This window comes from Condylura cristata, unplaced genomic scaffold, assembly GCF_000260355.1.
Source record: "Condylura cristata isolate star-nosed mole 26May11 unplaced genomic scaffold, ConCri1.0 scaffold00007, whole genome shotgun sequence".
In the NCBI taxonomy this organism is placed as follows: domain Eukaryota; kingdom Metazoa; phylum Chordata; class Mammalia; order Eulipotyphla; family Talpidae; genus Condylura; species Condylura cristata.
The window spans coordinates 32706200-32724625 of record NW_004567108.1 but is presented as its reverse complement, the minus strand read 5'-3'; the positions used below and the strand labels follow the sequence as shown (position 1 = coordinate 32724625).

At 39.5% G+C, this 18426-nt stretch overlaps 1 protein-coding gene across 1 annotated transcript in view; it reads right to left on the bottom strand.

Moving 5' to 3' along the window:
• ACOT12 (acyl-CoA thioesterase 12) overlaps nt 1-12937 on the bottom strand; it is a 37019-nt gene extending 24082 nt beyond the window's left edge. The window contains exons 1-3 of the mRNA XM_004678165.2: nt 12201-12937; nt 4602-4671; nt 1016-1076 (exon numbers count right to left, since the gene is read on the bottom strand). Of these exons, the coding sequence (XP_004678222.1) occupies nt 1016-1076; nt 4602-4671; nt 12201-12327 (258 nt within the window). The 5' untranslated portion in view covers nt 12328-12937. The remainder of the gene's footprint in view (nt 1-1015; nt 1077-4601; nt 4672-12200) is intronic.
• Nucleotides 12938-18426: the final 5489 nt, after the last annotated feature.

Sequence of the window (18426 nt, the reverse complement as noted above, 5' to 3'; positions counted from 1 at the left end):
ACAGGAGAACATGTTAAACATGGATGCTATGAGCGAGCAGCGGGCGGGTCAGGAGAGGTCTGCCACGCCATGTGGATCTCCTCCGGGGCAGGTGAGGAATCGAACTCATGCGGAAGTGGCTTAAGCTTCTTAGTGCAGTGCTTTAACCCGCTGCACCACCAGGGAGGGCCTGCAATACTGTCCTTTTAAGGATGTTCTATAAGATTGGAAAAATACCTGTTTTTTTTCCTGATGATAGAAAAATTTATAATAACCATGGAAAATTTGTTAAGTAGGAAAAGATGAGTGATAAAAATGAGACTCACAATTCAGGGTAGATACTATCAGTAATCCCACTCACTGCCCAGATTAATATATATGTTATATTGTATATATTCTATCATGTATTGTATGTGTAATATATATATGGGAAATTTCTGTGATTTAAGTCGTAGGCTGCTGTAGTTATGGCAGCCCTAGAAAATCAACACAAGTCTTTACAAAAGAGGTTTTGTGTCCAAAGATCAAAGTGGCTGCTACTGACCAACCTAGAATTTGCAATCTGGGATCTAGTAACATCTTTCTCCTAATTTTATCTGCATAGACCACAAAAACCTCTGAGGATGTTGTAATCATGACTATGAGAAAGAAAACAAGCCCACTATATGGAATCTCACTGATGGCTGCCTTTTAAAAACTAGTTAATTATGGGACCAGTTTCCACTGGTGGTGAGTGCAGGGGAAATGAGTAGAACTTGGATATTAGCTGAGACAGACAATTAAGAAAGGAAACCTATACCTTGCAAAGAACTCTTTTATGTTTACTTACTTTCTGTCTTTCTATATAAAAAGTGTACTGTGTCATATTTAATTTTAGTCAACTGTGAAACACAGGCTTCTTATTATTTACCTGTGAGCCTGACTACAAATTGAAAGGCTTTCTGAGATTCAAAACCTCATTAACTCCAGATTGTGGCTCCTCTGCTTCCCTCTGTAGGAACACAAGCAAGTATAAATTTCAAAGGGAGCCTCTTACCTCCATGCTTGTGCTGAAAGCTCTGCTAACTTTTGCTTTGATGGTTATAACTTGTCCAACTCTATAAAAAGAAAAAGGGGGGGGGGGATGAGAAACTCAATAATCCTAGCACATCTCATTTCAGACTTAAAACTTTACTTAAATATATGTCCCACAGAGCAGATCCACCATAAACATGCTGATAATGTTCATGCCTGAAAAACTTAGGTTAATGATAACAGAAAGATACTACTAAAAACAGATGTTTATCATTGTAAACCACACATATGTTAGCTGCTACCTCTATTTAAGCAGAAAAAGGCCTTTGTAAAGATGGTATGCAAAATGATTTACAAATCTGCAACAGATAGCTTTGACTATATGCAGCTGTTTCCTTCAGGGAAGTTAAAACAAGCAGGGAAGTTAAAACAAGCATGCCAGCAAACCAATACAACTGAGACTGATTTTTTTTTTTTTAGAGATTTAGTTATTTATGCTTATAGAACTGGGGTACAGGCCAAAGGTGTGGTAGGAGAGGATTCACCAGAGTGGGGAGCAGAACAGGCAGATCGTCTGCTGAGGGGAGCAGCGGGCAGGTCAGGAGAGGTGTGCTGCACCATGTGGGTCAGCTCCCTGGTGGGGGATCAAACTCGTGCTGTCGAGGCTTGGGAGAGCTTCATAATGTGATGCTGTAACCCATTGGGCCACCGGGGAGAGCCCTGAGATTGATTTTACATGCTATTAAATAAATGACTAAACATGCAAACAAAAAAGCAAATAAATTGATCTACTTCACTAGGTTCACATGGGCCCTCAAAGCTGCCAGATGATCTACTTATTCCTCATTGGTACTAGAACTGGCCATGGATCCATGTGTTCATGCTCCCTCCGTCACCTTGACCCGTCACCATGGTAGATGGAAAGGGTCTACTCAAAAGAGTCACCTCACTTTTTCTTCCAGGCTTTCAAAGTGGAACTGTGTTCTAACTGCTCTTCCCCTTACTCTGCCTTTTTAGTGAAATAAGGATACATATTTTGAAGATCTCTTTCTTCACCTGTGCCCCTGATTCCAGTCCCCCATTACATCTCCTCATTTATGCCTGCAACTTCTGCCCTATATCCTTACTGGTCTATTAACATGTTCAACTCATCTTTCTCTCAGGTCTATTATATCAAGTTATTTCCCCCTAATTCTTTACATTTCAGGCTTCCTAAAATATGAATAATTTAATTTTGTCCTAATGCATACATTTAACTAATGTTTACTGAATTACAGCTAGTCTACCATTAGATGAGTAAGATAAGTTTGTGACTTCATAAAGACCAGTCTTCACTTGGGACACCAAAACTGCAATGCCATGTAGTTTTTTTGAAAATAAGAAAAGTTAATTATTGAAAAATATACTTTAAAAAAACATATAATTCCTATTTTTGTCCACTGAGAAGACTTAGTCATTATGACCAGACCTTTATCAGTGAGTATCTCTCATGCTCAGATTGTGATCTCTACTTATCATTTCTTTTGAAGAAATCTCTAGTTTTAAGTTTGTATGAGAAAATATAAGTGATGAGCCCACCTTGTCACATCAGAAAGCAAAGGAATTACTAACGCTGTCTAAAGTTGCTTTATGATATGACAACAGACTTGGAAACCAAACTGCAGAAATTCCCACTGCTAAAAGATGGAGTTTTGGCCCTCCCTTGTGGTGCAGTGGGTTAAAGCACAGCACTGAGAAGCTTAAGCCACTTCCGCATGAGTTCGATTCCCGCCTGCCCCGGAGGAGATCCACAAGGCGTGGCAGACCTCTCCTGACCCACCCGCTGCTCCCCTCAGCAGTGTACTTCGTTGATCTGCCTGTTCTGCTCCCTGCTCTGTCTCTGGTGAATCCTCTCATCCTCCGCATTTCTGGCCTGTACCCTAGTTCTATATGAATAAATAAATCTTTAAAAAAAAAAAAAGATGGAGTTTGAGCATCCATAAAGATAATCACATCAGAATTGAAACTAGCAACTATGTTAAAGCTCATGGACTCCTAATGGCACTAAATAAAGGGGAAGAATTAAATCTCTCTTCCCTGGACAAACTTATATGGTATCTAGGTCACTTATAAGAGAAAATATCTCTACAACAAGTGTTTAACAAGGAATAAATGAAGAAATGACACAATTAGCATGTTATCATTTTACCAGTATCTAGTGAAATAATGGTTCCAGGAAATGATCACTAGATACTGTGTGCTCTTAACAGGCACTATTTTTACTAAAAATTTCAAATCTTCATATCAATTTATTTTTTTTATTCAAACCTCTACAAATGTATGTTTACACATCATAACAATGACTAAAGCCCCCCAAATCCTCTACTATGCTCTACTGGGTCCCCTCTCCATCAGATTGATTATTGGATGTAATTATCAGATTACAAGAAATATAGATACAGGAGAACATGTTAAACATGGATGCTATGAGCAAATACAAAATGTGGTAAATTATAAGGTTTCTTTAAAATAAATTGCAAAGGAAAAGAAGAAAAATTGACATAGTAAAAGATCTATCAACCATAATGGATGCTGGCTCATAAATCTTTTTTTTTTTTTTTTACGCTTGAAACCATTGGGAATGATCATTTCTGTTAATGTTATTTTGATTAGACTTTTTTTTTTTTTTAAAAGAACCCTTACCTTGGAAATATATACTGAGGGCTCTCCCTGATGGCTCAACAGGTTAAAGCACTGCATTATGAAGCTCTCCAAAGGCACTACAGCACAAGTTCAATCCCCGGCCAGGGAGCTGACCCACATGGCATGGCAGATCTCTCTTGACCCACCCACTGTTACCCTTAGCAGTGTATTTCAGTACATCTGCCTGTTCTGCTCCCCACTCTGTCTCTGGTGAATCCTCTCAACCATCGTACCTGTGACCTGTTTCCCAGTTCTGTAAATATAAATAAATCAATCTTAAAAAAAGTAAGAAGAAATATATAATGAAATAGATGATACCTGGGATTTGCTTTAAAATAATTTGACTGTTTGGGGGCTTATGGAGGCATACTGATGAAAGAAGAGTATTCATGACTTGATTATTATTATACCTAGGTGTAGGTCCCTGGGGACAAACTCTATCATTCTCTCTATTTTGCATATGTTTGAAGTATTTATATATCCTTAAATTTTCTATAAGGCATTAAAGCACATAGGCATTCACACATAACGTTTTTCATAATTTGTCATTTCTACTCAGATGAATTACTGTTTACCCAACAATCTAATGATGAAATTCACCATCACAGAGATAGCTATTATCATTAATTACTCGTTAGTAAAGGAAAGAGCCATTAAGAAGCAGCTTGTGAAAATCCTGCTCTTCCTTATACCAGAAAACATCCAACGAGGAGAGCTGTTTCTCATCAAAATAGACTGTGAACTTACACTTAAGAGTGTAAATCACAGCATCTAAAAAGTAAGTCCAGATTTACATTGGGCCAAATGCTATTTATTTTATTAACGTTGATCAGTAAATAAATTAACTTGGTACCATAAATGTGCCACAAATTCACGAAGAAAATAATGAAACCAGGAGAAAGGCTTGACACAGCGATGCCACTTACTTAGCAGTCTCTTCAAATTGTATGTCATCCACTGAGGCTGTTACACAGGAAACCCCAGCGTGTTTTTCAGCTTCAAAAAGAAAAAAAAAAAAGTAAATGTGCTGCATGAGTGGTTATGTTTCAATATTTCAGCATAAAGGAAAAAGAGTAAGACTCATCCTTTTGTTACTATGTGACCTCTATGCCCACTCTTTGGATGGTCTGTACCAGAACAGTAACTATGGTCTGTCAGTTCTATTTCTACTGCATGTAAGTTACTCTTGCTTTAATGTATACCATCTTTGACTTAAATTCTAACACCAATACCAGTATACCTAGTAATTTAAATAATTATTGAGTAAATTAGTGCCAACTTTAAATATTTTGTGTTAAAAAACAATGCATCGACACTTTATCCTTTATCCATAACCAGTAACTGAGTATATTTAAAACACTAAACCAGACTAAGCACTGAACATTTGGAAGACCCTGAAGTCATACCCCCAGTCAAAGAGGAGCTTCTCTCAGCAGCAGAGAAACAGAGATGGGCATATTGTAAGTATTTAACCAATGTTTTTTTTACTGATTATTACCAAATTCACCTACATTGATTATAAAGGAGAAAGGGTTTATTGAGTAGGGTAAAGGGAGATTAGGGAGGCATTCAAGTTACTTCTGTGAATCATGTCTACCTTTAATTTGTTGAGACATTTTTTTTATTGTTGGCTTTGTTTTACAGAAAAATTTAAAAATTTACTTTCTTTGGGAAATTTTGATAGTGTTCTGCCAGCATTTGATTTTTGAGGAATAGTCAGTTAAAACCCAAACAGATTGCTTTGACTTTTAAGGACTATTTACTCCATTTTAATTTTGGAGACTTCATTCCTTGTGCTACATTTGAAAAAGAAAGTGACAGTGAATTTGTATTCTTTGTGTGTAGAGCATTTGTATCCTTGTTGTGTAGTGCATTATTTTAATGTTTAATATTATAATTAATCAAGAGTCCCAGGTAAAAAGGCATGAGAAAATATGCCAGGGCAAATATTTAAAATATTCCTGGGCCCTGCCTGGTGGTGCAATGGGTTAAGCTAAGCATAGCATTATGAAACTAGCTGCAGCCACTTTAGCATGAGTTTCATCCCTGGCCAGGAAGGTGACCCATATGTTGTGGTGGACCTCTCCTAACCCACCCACTGTTCCGTTCAGTAGTGTACTTGGCCAATCTGCCTGTTCTGCTCCCTGCTCTGTCTCTGGTGAATCCTCTCAACGCCCCTGCGCCTCTGGCCTTTACCCTAGTTATTATGTATATAAAAAAAAATGCTCCTATAATCAAATTCTGTAGAAACTTGGACTTTCTGGCTTTACAAGTTTGAATTATCTTTCCAAATGTGCCATAATATAAACTGAGCTACCAGAAAAGCAACTATCAGAGAGCTCTGTGAGTGATGGAGTGGCGGGGAGGGGCTCTCAGTTATAGAGTTCAGTAAGCAGAAGTGAGTGTAAAAGAAATACTCAAGTGGGCCCAGTTTAATTCAGTGTATCAAGTATTTGTTAAGTTGCCACGTGGCATTGGTGATGTAGTGGTGAGCATAGCTGCCTTCAAAGTTGCCACTGATTAACAGATCCGGAGCTGAATCAGATCTATCTTTTAACAAATGAGCAGTGACAGATAAGAGATCCAGTCATAGTCAGTGCCCTTTTGGAATACCCAGAGAACTACTGGACTCTCACAAATACGCCCTGTAAAACATTGACTAAAGGGCACCTAATAGGGAGTCATCTAGTTACCTAACATGAGAGAATGGGATGAAAGGTTTAATAAAGTAATCTTACTAATAAAATGTTACCATGTACATGAACAGGAGTTACCAATTTTGAATGATTCAAATGATAAGTAAAGTGTAATGTCCAATAAATGAGCAAAATTACTATGTATATTGGGTATCTAGTAGGTGGCATATATTGTACTACACTAGATTGTATACGGCCTCAAGAAGAATCATCATAATAGTTACTATTTATTAAGCATTTATTATTGGCCAGGTGCTGAGCTAAGTATTTAAGGATGTCAAATACATGAATATGAATATTGTTATTTCAATTTTATGAATAAGAAATTTAGGCTTAGTGAGATGAAATACATTATTTTAAATTTTTTCCTTTTTTTTTTTTTTTTAGTATAGAAGCAATGGAAACTTTTAGAAAAGACTAAACAAGAATGCTCCCTAGAGAATACTTGGCTAAATAGTCTTCAGAGGCACAGTAGAATGGTTTATATCATAGATTTCAAAGGCCATTAAAAGGAAAAAAAAAAATGTGGGAACCAACATTGGGTCACAGTTTTTATCTGTGATTATATATTTGCTGATATAATATAGTTTTTCTTTTACAAGTGTGTCCATTATTCTGGATTCTTTTGATTATCTTTCATACAGTAAGTCAAAGAAGAAAAAAAAAATAACAACCTTAAACTATTTCCAAGGGAAGTTAGAGAAGCTGAGGAATAGTAGACTAGCTAAGTGGCTATGTCCCAGATATGAGATGATGACTGATAAAACTGATGGTATCTCTATTTATTTACTCATTTAACTAATGTTGATTGAATACCTGGACTGACAGCCTCTATGTAAAGTGTGGAACAATAAAATAACCCTGATCCCAGTATTCATGGTGTCCAGGGACTAAATGAATCAACACATAACAGCAAAATGAGTTAAGTGTTCTGAAGAAAACATGGATTTTGGGAGAGTGTGAAACCAAAGAACCAGACTTAGGTAGGATGTGTAGAGGATGCTTGTAATAAAATCTGAAGGACAAGTAGGAGTAAAATAGATGTTGAGGGAACAAAAGAGAAAAAGGGAAGAGCTTGCTGGGCAGAAGTAGCAGTGATTGCAAAGGCCCATCAAAAAGAAGGCTAGGTGACATAAGGCCGAAGGGAAGACCAAGGGCAGATCACTCGCCAGGACCGGGCGCCTCACTCCATGTGTCCACCGTCTCAGGCCTCCATTGTTTGTTTCTGGTGGTGTTCCTATATATAATGTAGTGCCTCGCTTTCAAGATTTTTTCCCCCTTCATTATAGTTTGCTTATGAGGTGCCTTAATGTGATTTTCTTTGTATAACTTGCTTATTATTGTACTATGTTACAACTGTAGTGAGTGTGTTTCACCATGTCTAGGAAAACTGCAGCCACTACTTAAAATATTTGGTTTTGCTCCACGCTATATCTCATCTCCTGTAGGACTCCAGTGACATGTATTTTACACCTTTTGATTTTGTTTTCAGAAGTCTCTGCTACCTTGTCCATTTTTAACATAAAATTTCCCTCTGTTCTTTAGATAGGGTAATTTCTACTGATCCATCTTTATGGTTACTAACTCTTTTATCCATCTTCCTCCTTCTACTAGTTCTATGCAGTGAATTTTTGGCTCAGGTACTATAATTTTCTTTTTTTAATAATTTCTCTGCTAAGATTTTTTTCATCACTTATGATCATATTTTCTTTTATTATATTCTTGAGCAAAGTTATAATTAGCTCCTTTTAAGTCCTTGAAGCTTAATTGGAATATCTGGGTCATCTAGGGATTGGTCTCCACCCATTGTCTTTTTTTCCTCTCCATTGTCATTTAAGAATGGGTCATGTTTATCTGTTTCTTTGTATACCAAATAATTTTTAATTATATACTAGCCATTGTGAGTGATAAATCATAGAAGCCAGGGACTATTTATGTGTTCTTTTAAGAATATTTGTTTTTTTCTTAAGTAGGCAGTTAACTAAATTCAAAGGATAAAGCTGTCTCCATATAAGTGGGAGCAGTCCTTTCGGTTCTTTTGGCTTTAGGTAGACAGTGTAGGCTCTGTTCTATGCATATACCACTTCATTCATTAGCGATTAAAGCAAAGACTGTAGATAGATATTTGAGTTCAGCTTTTCTAGCTCTCTCTTTTTTGAATTACATTCTAGTAGTTATGTTTTCCCTAAATTTTATGGCTCTTCAAATTGACAAATGTGTGTGTTTTTTGTCAGAAATATAGCTGGGCACAAATAGGAGTCCTTTATTCAGGCTTAAAGTCATTTTTTAAAAAAGGACAAAATTAGCTATTACCATTCTCCCAAGTCTTAACTTCCAAATGTTCTAAAACTGCTTTTGTTCACTTGTTAGTTGCTTTTTTAAAAATGTTGTTTTTTTCTGAGTGTATACTTGTTATCTGAGAGCGATTTTTTCTTATACAAGATACTGAGCATGCTGTTAAGTGGAGTCCTGATAGCCTTTGGTAAAGATGACAGTGGGGGAAGATGAGCAGAACATGTGACACAAGCAGATTAGCACCTGCAAAAGGCATTTTAAGTGCAATGTGGAGAGGAAAGTTGAATGGATGGAGAATAACAGTTTAAAAACTTCTCTAAAGTCCATGAAATATGGTTGGAGCTTGGACTAGGTAGTAGCAGTAGAAACGTAGCAAAGTGGCTTAACTGGAAAGTTTCCTTAAGGTAGCATTGGTAAAACTTGGCTCATAGATTGAATGAGTGGAAGGGAAAGCAAGACAGAGAGGTAGCAAGGATGAATGACTCCTAGATTATAGACTTGCACACTGGGATGGATCTGGTGCCATTCCTAAGGGAATGAAGCCTGGAAAAGATTCATAAGTGAAATAGAGAAGATAATGTGAATATGGGTTATTTAAAAGTAAGAAATAGATACGGAGTATGGATAATGACTCATAAATGGCTTTAAGCCTGTAGGCACAAGAAACTGGAGGGATAATGGGACTACTGACAAATAGGAGGTCTCGTGCCAAAATTATAGTGAGCATATTTAATCTTTCTTTAAAAATTGAGAACACTCTGGCACTGCCTGGAGGCCATGACTGTGACCATTCTTTATCACAGAAATGTGGCTGTAGAAGTGCTAGTCAATAAGGAACTTGTGTTGAGAAAAGAATGCTAGAAAAACCAGTTTTTGTATTGCTCCCATTATATATAGAGTAAAGCACTAAGGTAGAGCATTTCTCTGTTACAGATTCAGTTACACTTTGGCTAAATAATGCTCTCATTCAAGTGGTACCTCTTCCTACCCTAGCGAGTTTAACACAAGCATTATCCATGTTTCCAAAACAACTTTATCATCAAAATGCATTTAATATTGTATTATTAATAATATAAATACTAAGGTCCAGAGTAACTGTTATCAGTTGAATCATTTTGTGGTCTGAGTTTTCAAAGGTATAAAACAGAAATTCTTATGCCAATTGCAAACAGGCAATGGTTTCTCCATCACAGAATGGAGGCAATAAGTGAGGTCATTTTAAAAATCATTTGAAGATTCCACTGATGTAATCAGTTGTCTTGGTGATACACAGCATTGTTATTATTATTATTATTATTATTAGCAACTTAAGTAATTTACTTACTTGTTTCTGATATGTATGAATTAATTTTATATTCATGCTTTCATTATTATGTTATTATCACTGAACTTAAATCCTGATAAACACTGTTAAGACAAAAACCAAACAGACCTACCAAAAAATAAAAAAACCAAGAAACAGATTAGCATCAGTTGTGTGACTGAATTTTGCAGGTGGTTAGAATGCAGGGGATTAGGAACTCAACACCATTGAGCAATGTTTTATAACCATCAAAGCTTTACTTTTGTCCTCTGAGTCCTATGATACATGATCTTTAAAGTGCCTTCTGCTCTAATATTTTATCCTAATATGTTTTACCTTAAAATATACATTAAAATATGCATTTGCAACTTCACTGAGGGTCTTAGGCAAAGCCTGGATTCCTTTTAAGAATGAGGTTCCAAGTTCTGGTCCCATGATCTACTAGCTGTCCAAATAAATCAGGTGTTTTTGACCTAGTGCTTATTAAGACATGAAGAAGTAACTCTGGTTTACATGTTAATAAGCCAGACAGGAAATGAAGAGGTTGAACAGATTATGACGCACAATATTACAAATTGTACTAAGTGTTATGAAGGAAGCTGGAAAGCGCATTGTGATAAAAGTGATGAAAGGGTGCAAATGTGAGCAGTTGGTCAGGAAAAGCTTCTCTCAGGCAATGATATTTAAACTGAGATGAAATACATGGAAAGGATCAAAAGAAGAATATGAAGTTAAATAGAAAAGCAGGTACGAAGTTCCTGAGTAGAGAATAAGGGTACAACAGGAAACAAATCGGATGCAGAAGCAGATGTGAGAAGTGAATAATCAATGAAACCAAACATTAAAGAGATACGCACTTACTCCTGTGAGATTGGCCCATATCAAAAAACAAACAACAAAATGCTAAACAAACCAGCAACAACAAATGCTGGCAATGTTGTGGGTAAAAAGGAATCTCCATACTTTACTGGTGGAAAGGTAGACTAGTCCAGCCCCTGTGTAAACCAGTCTGGAGGTTCTCAAAATATTAAAATAGGTCTATCATATAACCCAGCAATTCCACTCCAAAGAATGCAAAAACTCTAAATCCAAGCATTGTATCTTCTCCTATGCTCATTGTAGCACTATTTACAATAGCCAAGTTATGCAAACAATCATAAGTGCCCAGCAGCAGAGGAGTACATTAAGAAGATGTGATACACACACACACAATGGAATATACTATTCAGCAAATTAAAAAAAAGTTAACTCTTGCCATGGATGGAGGGAGGCATGCTAAGTGAAATAAGTCAGAGGGAGGAAGACAGATGTCAGATGATTTCACTCATATGAGGAATGTAGAGGAAAGAACCAAAAGAATTGACACAAGCCAAAGCCAACCCTAGAAATATTCTACAGAACTGAGACTACAAGAGGGGGAAGGGAGATGGGCACAGGAACAAAGGGGGGGTGCAATGTTCTAGGGTAAAGGACTGTTGCTTTGATGGGGGGATGATGTGGTGACACACCTCTGAGGCCATGTGAACCGGTCTCCTGAATCACAAATAGTGTTGTAAACCAATGTTAGGGAGGAAGCCAAGAAGGAAGGAGGGCAGGGACTGAGGTGATTTGAAGAATGTAAACCAATATCAAGCCTCTATGTGCAGTTTTATTATTGTTGAAAATATGGTTATTTTCCAATAAAAGATGTAGTTAGTTAAAATATTAATTAACTAAATTCACTTTAATTGAGACGATTTTTTAAAAGTAGAATTTGGTTAATATGGATTGAAAACAACTCTCTAGTGTCCTCCCTTATTAATGGGCTGAAGGAGTTCTGTGACCCAGACCTGTGCCAGCACTGGTCTCAGTGTGTCCAGGGTCCGAGGAGCCTACTATTTCAGTCCTCACTGTCACTGACTGCGAGGGGTCACACCTCTGTACATACCCACCTCCCTCTCTCTCCTCAGGCATTCCAGATCCTGGACCAGCAGAGGCACCAGATGTAGCTTCCACACAGAATCCCGTCATGCTGGATTCTGCCATTGCTCGACCCCTGCCCCTCAGACCCCTCCATCCCGCACCCTGGCACCCCGGCGTCCCTGAGTCTCAGTTCCCGATTCCCGGGGAAGCTACACCGCCACCGACCCATCGCCGTCATCTAAGCTCCTCACATTTCGGACCCTCGCGCCCACCCTCCCTCATCTCGCAAACGTCTTCCAGACCCCCACCGCCGCCCACCGCTCCCCTACCCGCCAGGCAGGCGGTGGCGTCGATCCACTTGAGCAACTGCCCGGCGCTCAGCTCGCCGCGGGGGTTGGCATGCGCGGGCTGGATGGCCTGGCTCATGTGCACCTCTCGGGGCGCCGGGGGCTCCATGGTTGGGGCCAAGAGACCAAAGCCCCGGGGCCACAGGCGCCTGGGTTTGCTGGCTCCGCAGCGGGACCCGCCCCGGCTCCAAAGGGCACAGTTGCGGGGCTAGTCCTGGCCAGGAACCCTGGGCGCTCCCTGCTGGCCGCTGGGTAGCCTGGTGCATTGGCAGGAGAGATTTAGCATGTTTTGAACAATACTCCGGAATATCACGAGGAGCTAGAAAAATAATTCTCCTCTTTCTCAGAGGAAGCCAAATCTGGGGTAACACATTGACAAAGTAGGGCACTGATACTGAAGTTGGCCATGTGACTTGCTTTGGAAAGGGATGCGGGCAGGTAACAGTGTGCCAGTTATGAGCCTAGCATTTGCTGTGAGCTCCACTTGTTCCTGTTTTCCAAGACCTCTGTCTTCTGCCATGAGGAGATTGCCTAAAGTGCTGTTCCTTGCTTCTGGGTGCCAGTGTAAGTTCATATATTGCAGAACTGACCCAGTCAACCTGCAGACTTGCTGCCGGGAGCTGAGCCACCGACCAGTCACGCAGATGTGTGAATGAGACATGACTCCTGTTGCATGTCACTGTGACTTTGGGTTGGTTGTTACACAGCAATAATGGATGTTAAATGCACTAATTTCACTTATTAATATTTTAGGAAATGTACTAACTTAATAAAAATAAAATTTGTGTTTATATTGAATTTTTTGGGTGAAAGACAGTGTCTACAGTGGTAGTACTCCATATTGTACAGTTGGTTTCCTGTCAACGTGTTTCAAAAAGGTTTAAGTATAGGTGTGAGAAGGTAATTTTCCACAGTAATTATCTGGAAGGGTCAAAGTTTATCTGTAAAGATAGGTCTAGCACATTTGATGGAAAAACAGATGAAATATACAAACCCACTATTGTGTTTTCTTATATGTATTATCTCCTGTTTAGATGGATTTTGATTGTGGTTTCTAATCTTTTGTTCATTTTACTCTGATTTTCATTTTAATAGCCTCTGCCTGAAATGGCTCTTTATGTTTTCTGAATGTCTTTTTTCCTTCATCACAATGAAAATGTCATCTACATGTGTGAACATTTGCTATATCTTTTATCTGTCAAGGATTTTTGCTATTATGTTTAAAGAAAAGGCCTCTGCTTTCCATTTCTGTTTAGAGGCATCTTTTGAAGAGTCCTCTGTGAAGGCAGCTTGTTTTGAAAAGGTCATGTACATGAGCAGGAAAGTTGATCACAAAGAGTATGCAAAGCCTGGTCATCACTAGACTAATGAGAATATCGCTAGAATGCTGCAACAGAAAGGAACGTAGATAGTGGCATCGCTCTTCCTGGAAAGGAAGAAATGAAATGTTTGCCCTGTCACATTGCATGGGAATGATCTGGTTTTGAGAAAACACAGAACAAGGAACATGGACCATAAGAACAGAGAAAAACGTGCTTCTCCCAGAAGCAGACTCTCTAGCAAGAGTTTGAGAATAAGCAGTTGCAGAGAGCCTTGGCAGAGGAGTCAGAGTGTGGTCTCCAGAGCAGCAGCATTGGCTTCACTTGGGAGCTTGTTAGAGCTGCAGAATTTCAGGTTCCATCACAGACCTGCTAAGTCAGAGTTGAATTTTATGAAGATTCCCCGGTGAGTCATGAGCACATGAAAGGTTGTGTAAAATAGTTTGAGCTTCTTCCAGAGACATGGAAGCTAGGGTTTTCTCCTCTGCTCTCATTCTTCATTGACTAAAAGCTGCTTCCTCAAGCCCTTGCAGAATGCAGGGCTGAGCGTCCATTCAACAGGATGGCGGATGCTGCCCAGTGGAGTCCCCTAGAGGCCACTAATGCTACCGGTTAATATACCGATTTAAATGAATTTTCAAATATACCAATAGAGCCAGCCTTGCAACCCTGAAAAAACCCCCCTTAGTGGTGATGTGAAATTCTCATTATTTTATTTGCTTTTTTATTCAAATTTCTGTTAGAGATTTTTATATCTACATTTTTTGAGACATTTGGTCTTTTTCCTTTTTTATTGTCTATCTGATTTTGGTGTAAGGTTCATAAAACAAGTAGGAAACATGCCCATCTATATTCTAGAAAATCTTGTATGTATTTGATTCTTTCAACATTTGGTAGGATATTTTTTTTCGAGACTTAAAAATTCCTAATTCAAATTTTAAAGTTGTTATGGGGCTATACAATTTATGTATTTCAGATTGGGTGCATTATGGTAGCTTTTGGTTTTAGAAGAATTGGTCCATTTCTTCTTGAGAAGTCAATTTGCCAAAGGTAAGAGTGAACTAAAGCTTGATCGGGCACTTCTACCCTGTGTGAAAAGCCTTCGCCTCTCATTGTGGCCCCTGGAACTAACCTCTCTTTTCCCCCAGATCTCTCCAAGTCTTTTTTTTTTTTTTTTTAAGATTTATTTATTTGTGCATACAGAACTGGGGTACAGGCCAGAAGCTCAGGGGCGGCGAGAGGCTTCACCAGAGACAGAGTGGGGAGCAGAACAGGCAGATGGACGAAGTACACTGCTGAGGGGAGCAGCGGGTGGTTCGGGGGGGTCTGCCGCGCCCTGTGGTCACCTCCGGGGCAGGTGGGAATCGAACTCATGTGGAAGCGGCTTTAGATTCTCAGTGCTGTGCTTTAACCCGCTGCACCACCAGGGAGGGCCCTCTCCAAGTCTTTTGCCTAAAGTGTTTCCTTGTTCTCTAAGTTGGTTTTCTATTAATTCTCTCTGAGTCACTGGTTTCTCTTAGACAGTGGTTCTCAATTCTTTGGGCTGCCCAGAGTTGCTGGGTCAGACATTCTGGGGATGAGGACAATAATCTATGTTTTAACATATTTTCTATGCAATTCTGTTGCACACTAGTGTTTAAGAACCACATACAATGCTTTCTCATGGAAGGGCTGGAATTTTCATCTTAATCTTTCCAAAACTGTGTTTAGTTTAACAGAAGACACTTTGAGATCATTATGCCTTGGGAGAAAAAGGCATAGTTTCGAGTCCAGAGGATGTGTTTATGTCTGGGTTGGACTCTCTTCTGCTGGTGTTGATCTTGGATATCACTCAGCAAAATTGTGATTCTGTAGGTTTTTCTTTGTATAAAATGAGGATGCTCTCCTGACTTCATAAGGTTGTAATTAGGTAACAGAAATTTTTATGAAATGCAGTCAGGATAGACATTACTGGGGGCCCATTAATCTTCATAGCACTTCCAGTAACAGTCCTTTTGTAGAATTGAGAGATGAAACCCATACAAATTAATAGACTCTAGTAACATGCCACACAGTCCTAGGAAGTGGGAGACTCTCATAATACCCAACTTACAGATGAGGAAACTGAAGCAACTTGCCTGAGACCACAAAACAAGGAAATAGCAGAGACAGGATTTAAGCTGGTAAAACTTTCCCTGTTCCTTTCATCTTTGTGGAACTAGGTGGAGAAGGAAAGACCCAGGAGAGAGCATCTACCTGGCCAAGCTTAAGTCATATACCTGCGCATGGTTATAGGGGTAAGGGAGGGAAGGCGTGGAAGGGTAAAATCTGTCTCTTAGTTTCAGTAGAGATGAGAGAGATCTGTGGAATTATGTTTTAAATAAATGAAAAAACTGTGGGGGAGAAATTACTCCCCAAAAGGAAACTGAGAATCCAGAGAGAAAAGGAGAATCTTTCAGAATTATTTGCAAGGGCATTAATGGGGAAGATCTAGGGAAAAGGGAACACTTTTGCAATGTTGTTGAGCTGCTGGGTCTCACCATGCCTGAAACCAGTATACTTTGGAACTTTCCAACTACACAAACAAATGTCATCCTTATAACCCCTTCATCCACTTTTGCTCTAAGACCATTTGAGTTTGGTTATCTGTAAGGCATAGCTACACTATTTCTTAGTTGACTTCCCTCACATAGACAGTGTTCTTATACAATTGTTAGTATAGGTGTTGTAATTTGGAAAAGATTTATAACATCAAAACTGGTTGATTGGTCGCATTTTCACAGAGATACCTGCTGAGGAGAGTGTGTTAAGCCAGAGCAATGGCATCAGGAAGGTTGCATTGCCTTAGGTCTATTGCTTCCAAGAAATCTGGCTTGGGATGCGTCCAGGTCACAGTCTATTCCTCAGTGCCCGTTTGTATTATCTTCCTCCTGTCAGACTGGCCGAGTTGATCACCCCGGGGGGAAAGTAGATTGGTAGTTTCCTAAGTAATTATAAAGAATAAGTAGTTGTAAGCTAATTTTTGTCTGACATGTTCTAGAGTCTCTTCCTCGACCCTTGGCATTTGTAGTGTGCTCAGATACCAGTACTTTTAATGATCAGAGTTGTTATTGCCTTTATTATTTTTGTTTGTGTTTTTAACAGTAATCTATTGATAAGAAACAGATTATTTCAACGGGTTCCATTTTTTATTATTAAAATAATAATAATAGAATTTTATCTTAATTTTTCTGAACTGGCATCCAGACCAAGTTGCAATACCAGTCTGGTCACTACCATTTGATTTTGTGCTGCATCCATCTTTGATGATGTCCTGAGAGGCATTCTTTGTTTTGTTACAGTGCTTTTGAACTCTGGTATTTCTTTTTCAGTTCTTTATTAGGACTTCCATCTTCAGCTGGTATGTCTGTTTTCATGCTATCTACTTTATCCATTAGAACCCTTAGTCTAATCACTATAGTTGTAAATTTTGTTCTGGTAATATCCCTGCCTTGTCTGATTCTGTTGCTTTTCAAATTTTATCGTTTTCCTTTTGGAAAATGATGGAGATGATGTGCCACTAGGTAAAGGAACTGCTATAAAAACAGACCTTTAGTAATGTGGTGGTGAAGTGTGGGGGGAGGGAGGTGTTCTACAGCCCCAGTTAAGGCTCGGATTTCTAGTGAGTTTGTGTCTTTGGACACTATAGTGTTTCTAAACCTCCCTCCCCTCAGGTGGGACAGCATCAGAACTTTTTCAGAAGTTTTTAATTTTTTAATGTTTTAAGCATAGTAACCTATTAACAAGTGGGTGGGAGGGGGTGTTTCTCTTCTTCGGGGTCAGGCGCTGATGAAGCCCCAGGTGTAGTCACTTTTGGCTGGAGCCTTTTATATGCCGGGAGGCTGCCTTGAGCAGGGCAGCGTCCACCTTGGAAGAGTCCACGCGGGGTCCCTAGCGGTGCGGTCTGCGGTTGCGGCGTTAACTCTTGGCCACTTTTCCTGAGGACGCCGCTGCTGCCCTCGAGTCTCTGCCCCAGTAAGTGGACGGCTTATTTTCACTTGTTTCGTCAGTTTTGTGGGAACTGATTTGCTTTGCGTCCTACCCTGGTTGATTTCTCGGTCTGCTTGGCTTTTTCCTGGTGGTTTGGATGGAGCGGTGACTTCCAAGCGCCTTAAATGCGAACCGGGAGTGTTTCTAGCAGTTTTTGAAAGATTCGAATTTGTTTTTAAATCTTAAAAACGATAGGGAGCAGATGCTGAGATGAAGTTAGGAGTTTAAAAGGCTGTTTGGGGTGTCATGCTTGTGAAAGGAGAGGGGCAAAAGTTAAGATCGGGTAGTCGCGACTCCGAGTGCTTGGCAGAGCTGAGAGGCCGGGTGGCGGGGACTGGGCGCAAGGACTGTGGGTGCTGAGGGGTCACTTGGGCTGACATGGCCGCGTGCTTATACAGATTTGCCCAGTCCTCGGTTGGTGCTACCCTTTGAATATTGTGCCCTAGAATTTTTGTAAGTTTAATTTCAACTTTTGCATTTCGTCTTTGTTCTGTTTGGGCTCATGTTGTTCATGGTGTAAGGCAAGCGTTGAGTTTCTTTTGCCTAAGGGTATTGAATTGTTCCATTACCATTTGTTGAAAAATGTATATGAATGTATGCAGCTGTTTGACCTGCCTATCTGTTTGCAACCCTGGCTTCCTGTTGGTGGTTGAGGAGCCACACCTGGTCCACTGGCATTGCTGTCTAAGAGCCAAATTCTGATACCAGCTGTCTTTCCTTAACTCTGACCTGCAGGGTGGAACCACTGTGAACAACTTCATCATGATAGTGCCCCGTTTTCGGGGTGTTCCTAGTGCTGGTGGTGAATGGAGTGTCTTCTGAGCCTTCCATACATTAGCTCTACCATACCCCATCCCCAAAGCCTTTCAATCCTTTCAATC